Below are 15,195 nucleotides of genomic sequence, written 5' to 3'. Positions count from 1 at the left end.
GAGAACAGTTTCAATAGAGCATAACGTGTCCATCGCAATGCTTGGAAATGGATGAATAATACAAACAAACAAAAATTCCATAATTTATTACGTATATTTCAATATTAAAATTTTATTTATACAAAAAAAATACAGAAAGAACGAGTGTATATTTGATTAGAATTGATCACAAGGCTCCGAATATAATATGTACATAAACTGAAATAATTTTATGCCTAAATTGTAATTCCCGTGCATACAATATGTTTTACACGAGAAAAAAAAGGAAAAAAACGCCTCTCTCACCGTCACCAAATCACTTGTCTTTCTTCCCAAAAACAAACTATATAAATTGGTGATGTTTCATTAATATTAATAGTTTTTAATTACAAATCAAACAACTAGTTCTATATTTTCAAAAAAAAAAAAATTGTAAATATTATGAGAACAATTTTAAATGGTCACTGGTTTAGTGCACGTGTACTTAAGCGCATTATTACACGACTAAATGAAAATAGTCATTTATTAGTTACAGAGATTCAACATTATTATTACATTACTCTGGGGCGTACGGTAATAATTGGGTCCCTCTTTTACTTTTATTACTGGTAATAGCTGATAATGTCAGTCAGTTACTTTGTTTATATTGGCATTTGGCGTTTGGGTTAACTTGTACATAAACAAAATCCCTTAGTATGCTGTCGCATCGCAGCTATGCCGATGTCCAGGTTTGGAAACAGCGATCAATTAGTTCAAAATCCTTTAGTATGCCGTCGCAGCTATGCCGATGTCCAGGTTTGGAAACAGCGATCAATTAGTTCAAGTAAATGAGTATTAAACACATGGTCACGAATGACTTTTATGATAGATGCATTAGCGAAGCAGCTGCCTTTGACCTATTAGGTCTCCTTCGGAGGCTCTCGGGCGGCCGTTAGCAAATCCCACCCCTCCTGGCTGAGCCTTTGCTCGCCCACCTGCCCTGGTGAAACCAGAAAGACCTTTGGGCCACCAGGTATCCTTCCTTCATAAAAAAAAAACTTCTAGGTTGAAGGAGTAACGTCGTGTGATTACCTTTAGCGTCGCTTGTTGAGGTCAGCAATGTCAGAGACACAGCCAAGCTTCGACCAGCGTAATGTAATAAAAATTTAAAATATTCGAATATAATAAAAAAAAAAACGTCAACATAAATTAAATATAATTAGTAAAAACTCTTTTAATATGTATAGTAAAATCACAATAGTTTTTAAGTTTATCAAAGACTACCCATTCGATTCGTTTATGTGCTAAAAATATATATCTATATTTATCACACATGTTTGATTGCTGATATGCGAGAAAGGGACGAATTATATTGGCTTATATTAAACATATTGTATTAACTTATGGCTGGATCACACACGGGAGTTTCTCGGACACCGAGAAAGAAAATGTAAGCATTTTTTTTTACTTTCTAATAAATACTGTTAAATAATCGTATCCGAAATATCACTCCGTGTGTTTACAGTTATCAGTCCATAGTTTCCTAAAAAATATTTATGAATAAAAAACTAGTTAATTTTTTTATCACACACGCATCGAAAACTATGTCAATTATGCGAACGCATATATTATCAAATATTAACGCATGCAAAAGCATACATTAAATATACAAAACGGGATGTTTCAACTAATTTAAGCATCAATGGAAAAAAATATTAGTTCAGTATATAATTGAAACCGCAATCGAATGCAAAGTTAGCCCGAAGAGGGCACAGGGCGTTGACCTCGAACTTCGACTTAAAGAAATAAAATTGAATCATCTTACACATACATAATTAAATATAGCTGCCATTGTTACAAATAATCACAAATGTATATTACATTAAGCTGCCACAGAATTAGTGGGGTTGTTGATCTCTTAGAATCACATGCGTACATTGCGGGCTAGTTACAAAACCGATATTTACATTGGATTGGTAAATCATTGTTCCCCGTATGCTAAGTGACAATCTACCCGCTGTATAATAATATACAAATTTGACATTATTATGTATTTCTTAACCGTAAAAGAACAAAAAACGGATCTATATTTATTGGTCTATTGCAAAAATCGCTTTTATAAAAACCGCATTGTGTTTTTCTCAAGTCTCTGATTCATCTGAATGAAATAGTGCACTTCTGTAGCTGACTGTACCGAATGGAATAGTGCACTTCTGTAGCCGACTGTACCTAATGTTACAACAGGGGTCGATGTTACCTTAGACCTACGGCGTTTTTCGTCGTTTTCAGGGTCGATCTGATTTTCTTAACTAAACCTGACGGTTGTATTGTCACTGTCAATTCGGTGTTATGATAGCTTAGCCTGTTCATTTCCTCTTCACCTCCCTGAAAGGAAAAAAAGGTTTTTATTTATTTAGTAAGTAAAAGTTTGTTAAAAAAGCTAAAGTCAACAATGATCGTCACGATTTGTTTACTAACTTTAATCAAGTTGATCTGTCGACTGTTGACGTGCGTGACCGCCCACCGCCCCTCCAACGGTAAGCCGGCCCGTGACGCCGGCGACGAAGGTTCGACACTCGTTACGTTGCATTCAGTATCCAGTTTTATTCCTGAAAAAGTATTTACCGCGTTAAGTGGTTACGGGAGCCCGTAGATCCATCGGCTCCAGTAACCACTTAACACCAGGTGGGCTGTGAGCTCGTCCACCCATCTAAGCAATAAAAAAAATAAAATGTATGAAATTTCCCACACTTATAGAGAATATAGAGAAAGAGTGCAGAATGCTATATATATTTTTTAAATTATGCATAATAAAAACATTAAATCAATAGAAAAAACGTTACACACACTACCATGTATTTGACACACACACATGCATATATATATACACTCTTTTGTTTATTGTTTAAAGTCTGTGGTCAAATTGGGAATAGATTAATATTTTTTTTTTTTTTTTTTTATAGCTTAGGTGTGTGGACGAGCTCACAGCCCACCTGTTGTTAAGTGGTTACTGGAGCCCATAGACATCTACAACGTAAATGCGCCACCCACCTTGAGATATAAGTTGTAAGATCTCAGTATAGTTACAACGGCTGCCCCACCCTTCAAACCGAAACGCATTACTGCTTCACGGCAGAAATAGGCAGGGCGGTGGTACCTACCCGTGCGGACTCACAAGAGGTCCTACCACCAGTAATAATATTGTTTGTCTTCAGTATTATTTGTCTATAGTGTAGCCTTGAAGAAATCTGTGATTACAGAAGTGAAGTCTTTGACAATACGAACCATATTAATGTTCAAACTTTTAATTTCAATTCATAATTGAAGACATGAGTGGATGAAGGGGTTAAGTAATATTTTTAAGATTTTTGAGTTTATACATTGAATGAAGGTGTTATATGACTATAAACCATATTAGACCTTAAATCTCCAGGCTTAAAGGTTATTTTTAGAAATTGCATGTAATTAAAGAGTTGTGTACGAAGAAAAAGTACAAGTAACAAAAGTTTGTTTGCCCGTTTTCTCAAAATTAACAAATTGTATCATATCCCCTTCATCCATTTCGGTAGGCGGCAGCTTGGTTATGCCCCTGACATTGCTGAAGTCCATGGGCGACGGTAACCAGTCACCATCAGGTGGGCCGCCGTATGCTCGTCTGCCTACAAGGGCAATAAAAAAAACCACTCGTGTCTTCAATTATGATCGAATTTCGACTACTGGGCGACCACTAGTTATATTAGTTGCACAAACTCACCAATAAACTCCTTATCTCTCTTTACAATCTTGTATATCTTCGCTAGTGGCGTCCTGTGAAAGAGAACGTTGATCTGAAAATATAAAAAAAAACTTTTGTGTAATTGTTTGAGATGATCCCTCAATCTCCTACTGACTTTTTTTTATTGCTTAGATGGGTGTACGAGCTCACAGCCCACCTGGTGTTAAGTGGTTACTGTAGTCCATAGACATCCACAACGTAAATGCGCCACCCACTTTGAGATATAAGTTCTAAGGTCTCAAGTACCTACCCGCGCGGAATCAAAACTGACTGACTGACTGCTGCCTTCGTCCATAGTACGATTCTAGAGATCTTATCTGGTACGCTTCGGAAGGAACTGCGGAATGGAGCGCGCTCTGCCGTAGGAAGGTTTGGCTCTGCCCCTGACATTATTGATGTCCATGAGCGATACTAACAACATCACGAGGACTCAAAAAAAAAACTTAAAACCAAAAAAATACTGAACGAAGCAACTAGACAACTCCGCCAACAACCATCCTATGGTGAAGAATTGTAAATTGTTACGCCGGTAAGAGTAACGCTATCAATCGCCGAATAGCGGAAACGAATATCAAAGGATCTAGTAACATCTAGAACGTTCGAGTAGTACAACGCCATCTATTGTCACATAGCGGAAACACACATCGAAAATACTCGACTTGTGAGGAATGTTCTCGATAATTCTAGGGATGTCGTATCGACTATAAAAGTGTTGCAGAAATGGCACGCAGTCAGTCAGTAATCGGATTGAGAATTTTAAAGTGTTCTGTGAATTTTCTAAATGCTAATACAGTTTTAATTTGTACTTTAGTGGAACTTTTTATTTATCCCGAACCCCAGCGCGTAACAATATTAAATACGTTTCACTTACATGCCTCGGCGCGGCGTGAGCTAGAAGCCGTACAGCATGATGGGCATCCGAGGGTGAAACCCTTCCCACAGACACCAGCTTGTCCCCACATCGACCCACGCCAGGCGAAGGACCACCCCATCTGCATATCCTGAAAAAGAATTTTATAATTTTTTCAACTGTCTAAGAACATTTCCGATGAAAAATAAGAAGAAAAAAACAAGAATAAATGTTCTATGTCTGTGTCGAGAACTTTCCCGGCACTGTTAAAACACTTTCGATACAACTGGAATTCTGAGGAAATATCCCAAAGCATTCAAGAGATGTTGAGAGTTATTTCGACATCATTTTTTTCTATTTGACGACAGATGGCGGTACGAGCAACGCCATCTGTCGTCAAATAACTACACTACACAAGCAATGTGTGAATGTGTTGAACGCGAGCTACATGGTAGGCGGAGTGGGAGGTGTTAGGTTTTATTTTCGTTATGGAATTTCTTGACTCGGTCGCCGCACTCAAAGCCCGAGATAAAAGCTATGCAACAGCTTAATAAATAACTTGTTGGCAACATCTGTCCCGATAAAATAACATTTAGCAGCCTTCCTCTAATTCAGTCGTCTCCTTAATGAACGGTTCTGACTCACCACACGTGTCCGCTGTAATCAGCAAAAACTGGTCCGTCTCGTACAGACAGCGGGGCTCCTATTAGTGTACCGGGCCGGGGTTCAGCAGAGTTGACGGTTTCTGTAATAATACAATGTTAAATATATGTCGGCCGGCGCAACATCACTATTCAAACTAACAATAGTTAAAGTTAACTGTTTCCTTAATGTTACGCATGTCAAAAACTGTTTGAGACGGTGTTCAAGAGAATTCATGACTAAGCTACCCACACTTTCTACTATAGATACGAGTGACTATTGTCCCACAAAACATTCCGACTCGAGTAGCCGACCAAGGCGGAGCTTTTTGTTTTTATCGTTATACACTCGAGATGCAATAAATGGAATTCATTGGATAAGTAAGTCTTAATTACTGTCACTATGGAAAGCAATCATAATTATGATGAGCATGGCGTCAGCAACGCTGATGTCATCATTAGATAGCATACCAGCATTATTAATTACTGGTTGAATCTTTATAAAATTCATATGGAACCAAGAAGCACTGGATTTTAAGTAGAAAAAATAATCATTAAAATCGGTCGAGCCGAATTGAAAAACTTCCTACTTCTTTTGAAGTTATAGATTGAAAAATTATCATCTAATTTGAACATAATTTGAAATCATCTATTGCAGTATGAATCAATGATTCAACTTTTTAAGCAATTGTTGCTAACAAGTTTTTTTAAACATAAATTCACTTTAATTCTTTTGTATTAATGATACATAAAAAGGAATTATTTCATATGCAGTTTTTTTTCCTACATATACTGATAGCCTTGAGAGGCTATTTCAGATTTACCCTAGCGTGTGGGTGAGCTCACGGGGCTCAAACCGGAGGCGTTACTAATACTGACCCTAGCAAGAGCAGTACTTCACAGAATGTATCACCGGATCGGAAACGCATCCCACTGAGAAGATCCGGCGAGAAACTCAGTGAGCTAATGCAGTAAGAAACACTCACCGTTGCTTAGTGAATTGCTTCTTCTCCTCACACCTTCCCTGGCTTCCGGTCTCGAACGACGTACAACTTTGACAGGAGACGTCAATGGATTCCTAACAAATTTGACGTTTAAACGTTAGCCAAAACAGAAATTCTTCGATACATTTTTTTTTTCTCCTACCTACGCCCAAAGTTCGGTGTTCGTCCCGGTATACAGGGAAGAAAGTCTAACTTTTCCTCCCTGGGTACTGACAAGTGCGCATGCGCGTTAGTGTCTACGTCTGCTCTCACGTACCTAAAATTCTCCGCCATTGTTGTGATCGGGAAATTTGCAATATTGTGTTTTGTGTAAAAGTGAAATAAACAAAAGGCAATAAAATTTAATAGTGAATGAGTATTAAACAAAGATGAGTTCATCAGACAAGTTCTTATTCAATTATTAGTAGTTTATTTAAAAATAAAAAAAACAGTTAATTGTTTTTTTATGAGTGGGGGGCTCCGTCCCCCGAAACCCCCGCCAGGGCTTCGCCCTTGGACCCCGGCTCTATCACTCCATGGGTGCTAAGTTTTTTACAATGTCCCCCTTTGGGGGATAATTATTATTTTATCAACAATATTGCACTTTTGGTTCCTACAGATATATAATACATTATCCAGATACAATGCTACACTGTTTCTTTTTGTTAAATTAGGGCTATTTGATTGCCAGAGCCCGATGTCATCACGCCACCCATCCGGAGTGATAAGGTAAAGCCATGTTTTATTTAAAGACAGCTGTCCCACCACTGAAACTCGAATACCCTTGGCCAACGAGCTCACCCATCTGCCCTAATGAAACTGAAAAGACCTGTGAAGAACTGCAGATACCTGGCTACCAGCGATCCCACCCTTCCAAAAATATCAGAGCCTACAATGACAACTAAAATAAGTGTCCCAATGTGATATGTTCATATTCACATGTAAATTTTCTTCCTTCCTTCATAATTCCACATTATGACCTCAAACATTGCTTCACTTGGAAAAAAAATCCACATGATCACCAATTAGGGTTCCTTATAGCGTAACAACCTGATTAATATATGTTTTTACACTTACATTTTATATTTTTTGTATATGTATTTATATTTGGAGAGGATGGATTGGGTGGCTTGAATTGTTGAGAAAGTATGTTGTATAAGTAAATATATCACCTATCATTTCCATTTTCATTCCTAGTCGGGCTCTCCTGCCGTCTGCTCTGACCAAAAGCCCTCAACCGAGTGAGCAGCGAGAACTCTGTAAGACCCCTCTTCCAAATGGGTTTAGGTTGGATTTGATCTGATTTATCTGTAATTAATTATTATATGGCTTACTTTATTTGTAAATGCCTACTTTGATTAACTATCTGTCAATAAATTATATAGTTTTTGCCATGCATTTATTAGCTTAATATATGTTTGTAATTTATAATAATTAATGCATGTAATTTATACTGTATTTTAATGTAATTTAATATAATTTATACTTATAATATGGTATATGCACAGCACACTGGCTGGAAGCTTATTCACTGATCTACTTAATAAAAAAAAGGTTTGATTAACATTCTTAGTGTTCAATGTTTAAATTGACATAGACGAAAGTTTTAAATACAATTTTCTGCTTTCATTCTTCATTGGATCAACAAGTTTTCATTTTCTTTGGTCAAGTTGACAACTTATGTTATCATAACTAAAAAAAATCATATATATTGCATAAAATGAATTTAAGCTTTGAAGTAAGAGAGATAATGCTCAAGTCATATTCATTTGATGGACATTACTTTTTATATCACTACAGAACATAATAAGTACTCACTTACCAGTCTGTGCATCTCTTTTAGGACTAGTTGCCTGCACCCTTCTCACCACGACTCTTCTAGGTGAATTCTCATATGCATTCTGACTGTGACTCCTGACTATATGAGCATCCAAAACGTTTCTATTCACTTCACTACTCGTTAGACTAATGGGTTCAGGAGACACATGTGCTGCACTTATATTATTCACTGTTCTATTAACTTGAGCATGACTAACAGAAGGTGTAGATGTAATTTGGGCAATGCTTACTGTTGCAGTCACTTGGGTAGTACTAATAGAATGGGTAGTGGTCGTTACACTTGTTGAACTTGAATTCTCAATATTTATCTCCTCGTCAATAGAATTAACTCTCATTTGAACATTATTATTGTCTCTGGAACTTCTAGCTCTGGTATTGACGCCGTTAGTACTGACTACATTCACAGTGTTACTCTCGGAAGCGCTGCTGGGAAACAGAAACTCATAATCTGATTCTTTGACTAGATTAGGTAAGGAGGACTTCCTGTTTTTGTCTAGACTCTTCAAAACTTCCACCTTCGACGTCGACGCGTTACACAGCCTCTCGTAGGCATCATTCTGATTGACAGCTGTCAGACTGACAGATGTCATCGTGCTCACGTGACCGTAGTCGTTGAAAACCGTGCCGTAATCGTTCGTATTCTGTACATTGACCTCTGTATTAACAATATTGACGAAGTTTGGAGTTTTTCGGTTCACATCAAAGTCGAAAACATCTTCAGTTGACACTATGGGTATAGCTGTATGAGGTGCTTCTCTGTTTGACACTTGTATAACTGTTATATTGGACGGACAGTCTCTGAAACAAAGTATTAATAAAATACATTTTAATGTACTATAAACTAGTTAATAACCATGCAATTTGTCAACAATATGGTCTGGACAGTTTAGTGATCAATCTGTAAGTGTTAGTAAAATTGAAATACTCAAGAAAATAAATTAATTTGTAGAATAGCACACATTGATTATTCCAACCATGCTAACAACTATCTAAGTAAGCAATGTCACATTAAATTCATACAGCAATGTAAGCTTAATTATGAATTCTGGTCTGGTCGTCTAACCATTATTTAGTATAAAATGGAAAATTTGTCTCTCTCGAATACTTTGAAGTCGTCGTGGCCTAAAGGATAAAACGTCCGGTACATTCGTATGCAGCGATGCACCGGTGTTCGAATCTCGCAGGCGGGTACCAATTTTTCTAATGAAATACGTACTTGACAAACGTTCACGATTGGCTTCCAAGGTGAAGGAATAACATCGTGTAATAAAAATCAAACCCGCAAAATTATAATTTGCGTAATCACTGGTGGTAGGACCTCTTGTGAGTCCGCACGGGTAGGTACCACAACCCCGCCTATTTCTGCCGTGAAGCAGTAATGCGTTTCGGTTTGAAGGGCGGGGTAGCCGTTGTAACTATACTGAGACCTTAGAACTTATATCTCAAGGTGGCGGATTTACATTGTAGATGTCTATGGGCTTCAGTGACCACTTAACACCAGGTGGGCTGTGAGCGCGTCCACCAATCTAAGCAATAAAAAATAAAAAAAATTGTACAGTTTTCGGAACTTCAGATTAGGTTATTGTCATAGTACCAATCTAGGACAAGTAGCATGTTGAGTAGTTTCAACAAACAGATGTTTTTGATAGAATTGTATAGTGGTTTATGGCAATTTCACTAGTTAAAAATAATACAGAATAATTACATTCGTGGTTGATCCACATCAGCAGAGTCTTCGGGAACTAATACTGTCTGTCTATATTCTTCAGTTTCGCCCAACTCTTCATCAAAGTCACCACCCGAGCCCGATCCGATTCTTTCCAACAATGACCCATCCAGACATATATTTTGGCCACAAATCTTGGCAATACCTTCACTACGCTGGCTTGTGCTGGGCATTGCAAACGGTTCTGGGTTTTGAGGTTCTGGTTGGCTGGGCTCACTGAGTTGGGTGACTTGTTCAGGTTGAGCAGGTGTTTCAGTGCTTACAGGAGCTGTGTGTACTGTTGGTATAATTTCGATACCTGGTACCCTGAAAACAGTTGAAGATTTTGTTGTTTTAAAACTTATTTGTCATTGTCAGATAAATTCTTATCACATAGATCAACTATTTTATTACATAATTACATGATTACTGATGACATACATGATTACATAATAATTATTAGCAGCTATCCACTGCTTCATCCCTGAAGCCACTAAAAAAATGCCAGTATAGTTTCCTGTGGGAATGAGATATTTTTTCAAGATAATAGGTAGCCTATATCACTCTCCCAACTAGTTTTACTATAACTTTAAAAAATGATGTCTATCCTTCATATTGTTTCGAAGTGAAAGTAAGGCATACAAAGACAATTTCCTTTTTTATAATATTAAAAGTAAGGACCGCAGGGAAGTGTGGTTTAAATAGTAACTTTTCAAATGTAAGTCTGATGTCATTATTATTATATTTAATTGATCAAAAAACTAATCAACATCAGGGTCATTCAACAACTATCATCAAGCAGTTTATGGACTCTTTTTCATGTATCTACATTGATATATAAAGATGCGACTGACCTGTCAGGAGGAACTGGCGGTGTGGGTGGCAATGGTGATGTTGGATCTCGGTTCGGGGCCCGAGGTTGTGGCGTCACAGGCGGAGCACAGTACACATTCTCCCCTTTGCTCATAATCTTCAGTTCTGACAGTTTATTACGAAGTGTCGTGACCCAGTCTTGCATTGTTTCCCTGTAATATTGAGGAAAAGCTTTAAGCATAATTTAATGATGTTATGTGTTGTCAGATCAAGCACAGAATTCACACAGGTAGGTACCACCACCCTGCCTATTGCTGACGTGAAGCATGAATGCATTTCGGTTTGAAGGGTGGGGCAGCCGTTGTTATTATACTGAGATCTTAGAACTCATATCTCGAGGTGTGTGCCGACATTTACGTTATAGATGTATATAGGGAGCTTGTCCACTTATTAATGCATCAAATTAAATAAAAAAGCTTCAAAACTTTACTTCAAAATTTAAGTTTTGGCATTGACGAAAAGATTATTTAATTTTATTGCTATTAGTAACTGTCAACATATACAGAAGTATATTAATCTTCTTAATAAATTGAAAGTAGTATCACAAAAGTATCAAAAGTATACACACCAATCTGGGGCAAGCATTCTGACTGGACCTTTTTCTGTGTCCACAAGAAAATCATATTCATTCCCCTGTCTCGGTCGAACGCTGCCAGTTACATGTCGGGCTGTCAATAGACTGGCTCGCCAAGTTGGTCGGTGTGTAAGCGCTGTAGGATGATCAGCTTCCGGGTACTGCTCTAAATATGGAGTACGACCATTGTGTATGCATAGTTGTGTCCACATTGATTTTAGTGGGGGTTTCTGGAATATTAAACTTTAATTATTATGATTTGTCTAAGCAGATCACTACTAAATCCCCACTACTCCATACATTTGCATATATCAGAGTCAAGTTCAGTGTTCAACTATAATAATATTACACAACCTCTACTGAACATTGTTCCGGAAACTATAGTAAAGTTTTGTTCAGCACAGAATTGATAATGGTTGAAAGAAAATTGTATTACAATAAATGTGTAAAACATCCATTCTCAATGCCGTTCTCAATATGCAACCAGACATTAATAACAAAATAATAATATGCACTTTTTACTATGAATCTTTATTACATTATGATGGTCATTAGAGTACTATTATAATCATAAATTTCATTATTAGTATTCCACAATAATTTTGTTTTCTAATAACCCCGAGAGTTATTCTAGATTCGCCGAGCTAGTTTTCCACAAAAATGAGTACTCAATCATATAAAAATCTTTAGATTTCATTTAAATTTTGCACAAAGATAGTTATAAACCAAAGTGAACAAATACATAGAATACTTCTGCCATGGTCCATACATAGTCCAGGTTAAGTGGATCATATTCACTATAATAAGTCCGGCCTCGCATGGAGTACTGCTCCCATCTCTGGGCTGGGGCTCCCAAATACCAGCTTCTTCCATTTGACTCCATACAGAGGAGGGCCGTTCGGATTGTCGATAATCCCATTCTCTCGGATCGTTTGGAGCCTCTGGGTCTGCGGAGGGACTTCAGTTCCCTCTGTATTTTGTACCGTATGTTCCATGGGGAGTGCTCTGAGGAATTGTTCGAGATGATACCAGCATCTCGTTTTTACCATCGCACCGCCCGCCACCGGAGTAGAGTTCATCCATACTACCTGGAGCCACTGCGGTCATCCACAGTGCGTTTCCAGAGATCTTTTTTGCCACGTACCATCCGGCTATGGAATGAGCTCCCCTCCACGGTGTTTCCCGAGCGCTATGACATGTCCTTCTTCAAACGAGGCTTGTGGAGAGTATTAAGCGGTAGGCAGCGGCTCGGCTCTGCCCCTGGCATTGCTGAAGTCCATGGGCGACGGTAACCACTCACCATCAGGTGGGCCGTATGCCCGTCTGCCTACAAAGGCAATAAAAAAAAAAAAAAAAAAAAAAAAAAAAAAATATACAAACTGACTCACCAACTAAATGAGTAGTTACGGAGGACCATTGTGCTCAGTGAGAGTTTTTTAACATTCTCGATAGTGTAAAAGTTAACTCAAATTTTTATGCAGTTGAAACAATACCCCGAGCAGTAAACATAAGCAAATGTTCCTTCCAACTTCATACAAATTTGAGTTAACTTTTACACTACCTATTGAGAATGTTAAAAAACCGCACTAAACAGCTAGTGACATAAACAAGCATCTTAGAAAGATGCTGCATACATGCAATATTCTGAATTATAAAAACAATGAGATGACATCACTCATTGCATCTAGTAATTTATATAAATTTAAATAACTTAATTGAATAAATTTACTATTACATAAAACAATCAGAATATAATGGTGACTTCTAATGGCAAATTGTATTTCATACGTAATCTTCTATATTTCAAATCTAATCATAATCTAATAATTATTTTCAGCATTTTATACTAAACTACAATGCATACCTTGTGACCCAATGCTATTAATTTACTGCTCGGCAATTCATTTGGTATTCTTTTTAAATATGTATTCTTCTGTATCTCCCGGTAATAGACTGGGCCGTCCTCTCGTTCTGTAGACATCCTGATATGTCATTCGGATAGCTAAAACAATTACATTGTATAATTTAAGCGGATTCCACTTATCTGAGGTCTTTGTGAATCTATGTGAAATTATGCAGGTCTTCAGTACATTTCAGTGATCAACATTAATCAGTAGAGAAAGTTCTCGAATAATAATATTACGAGAAACAAATTAAAAGATCAATGAGTCACAACATTAGAGCCACATTAGAATTCATCAAACAGACTAGCATAAATTTCTCAGAAGTCATATCAAGAATCGCACGACAATCGTCCTGTGAATTAAATTATGTCGTGCTTCGCTTGGGAATGTGACTCAATGGTAAAATATTTCGTCGATTCTTTAAGCACATAGAACTCCGATGTTTTCATCATTTGGAATCCAAATTGTCAGTTGTATAATCACAGACTCGATCGAACTAATTTTAATCAAACCGTTTAGTGCCCAGAAGTGCTGCAACTATAAAATATTACATGAGCAAGTTTAATTACAATTTATGTAAATCTAAAACACTTACTGACTGTTGGTGCAATCTTTTTCAACTCGTTCGAGATTTAGGTGCGTTCCTTAATTGTAACAAGCATTATGCGCACATGAAACGACTTTTGTAACATTCACTGGTTATTACGAAATGTAGAGCCCCGGTTAATTTGTAATTGCAAATGTATGCAAAATAAATAACGAATGCAACAGCCAACACAAAACTACGCCATGTTTGTTTTTGTCGAAGACATTTTTTTGATCTGTCATAATTAATAGTACCGGTAAAATGGGGCGATTAGGGATTGAGAGGCGAATCGGGAAAAAACCGGGAAAATCTTTCGACGCTCAATATAAGTTTTATATTCGTTGCAAAATCCTCCATTTTTTGTAGTTTAATAGTAGAATGTTGAAAGTTCATAAAACAACTCTGAATATGCACGATAATAGCTGCTAACTTATAAAAAATCGCGTTTCAAATTAACTTCCTGTGGTGGTAATTATTTTAGTGCTAGAAACTTTGCTCTCTTTTATTTATTTGATAATAATAGAAGACGACTATGATTTATAAACGTTATTTAGTGTTTGAACCAGCATATATATTAAAGGTAAGTCTCAGTTGTTATTGGTTTTAATGTATTTGATTAAATAAAAATACATGTACAAATCTGTTGTTTTTGGGGATATTAGGGATGTCTTAAGTACAAATAACAACGAAAAAGGGGTCAATTGGGATGAGAATACGTGAAATGGAAACGACCTAAGTATAAATAGGTACAGGTTTGTAGGGTTGTCTATGTAGTTATAACAATATTTTTTAAATTTGTTGGTAAAACCTGGTTTATTCGAAGCGAAATTGGGAATAAGTCTTTAGTTGAAATAGAAAAGCAATTTAATATAAGTAAGTAGATTTTGCAGAGACATGTAACAAGATCAATGAAATCTCAAGGTGGACAAAAATGTCTAAGTAATACATAATAAAATATTTAATATTTGTTCAGAGTGGGGGTATTCATCTGATTAATCCATGGAATAACCGACACACCTAATCTCTTAACCCAGATAGAAATATCAGCCCCTAAGTACTTACCAATAACGGAGAAATATAAACCGCTTCTAAGAAAGCCCACTATACATGTTTAAATATATATATTTGTTGTTAATGCACTGTCGATTGCACCTATAATTGAGGTGATGTCTGCCATGTACTTTTGTCAGTTTTTCAATTTTTTTTATTGATGATCACTTTGTTGGTGCAACTAAATAAATAAATTAAAACTATATATAAAAATAAAAGTAGTGCCAACCCTAGCAAATTTCTCATTTCGTCCCAATTAACCGCAATTTTCGGGTAAATAGGGATTACACCTATTTTTGCATTTTTTGCTTAAACTGGAATGCTAGTTACATAATTTTAAATTAGACAACAAAGATGCCCCCAAGACTCAATCATTTTGATCCTGATATAGCATTATATACATCAACAACTACCATAAAATTGCTCATAAAGTTGGAATTTGTCCCTAATCGCCCCA

The 15,195-nt window shown here is 36.8% G+C and overlaps 1 protein-coding gene across 1 annotated transcript; it reads right to left on the bottom strand.

Moving 5' to 3' along the window:
• Positions 1–71: 71 nt before the first annotated feature.
• Positions 72–13,925, bottom strand: LOC101744779 (uncharacterized). The gene is made up of 13 exons (XM_038013933.2): positions 13,698–13,925; positions 13,063–13,200; positions 11,193–11,428; positions 10,606–10,776; positions 9,752–10,078; positions 8,030–8,844; positions 7,380–7,515; positions 6,211–6,302; positions 5,229–5,328; positions 4,605–4,734; positions 3,713–3,785; positions 2,437–2,567; positions 72–2,343 (listed from the first exon to the last, which is right to left on the bottom strand). Exons 2-13 carry the CDS (start codon positions 13,177–13,179, stop codon positions 2,212–2,214), a joined length of 2,460 nt encoding a protein of 819 aa, XP_037869861.1. The 5' UTR covers positions 13,180–13,200; positions 13,698–13,925; the 3' UTR covers positions 72–2,211.
• Between the last annotated feature and the right edge of the window lie 1,270 nt (positions 13,926–15,195).

Source organism: Bombyx mori, chromosome 11 (assembly GCF_030269925.1).
Source record: "Bombyx mori chromosome 11, ASM3026992v2".
NCBI lineage: Eukaryota > Metazoa > Arthropoda > Insecta > Lepidoptera > Bombycidae > Bombyx > Bombyx mori.
This window is presented reverse-complemented; position numbering and strand designations above follow the sequence as displayed.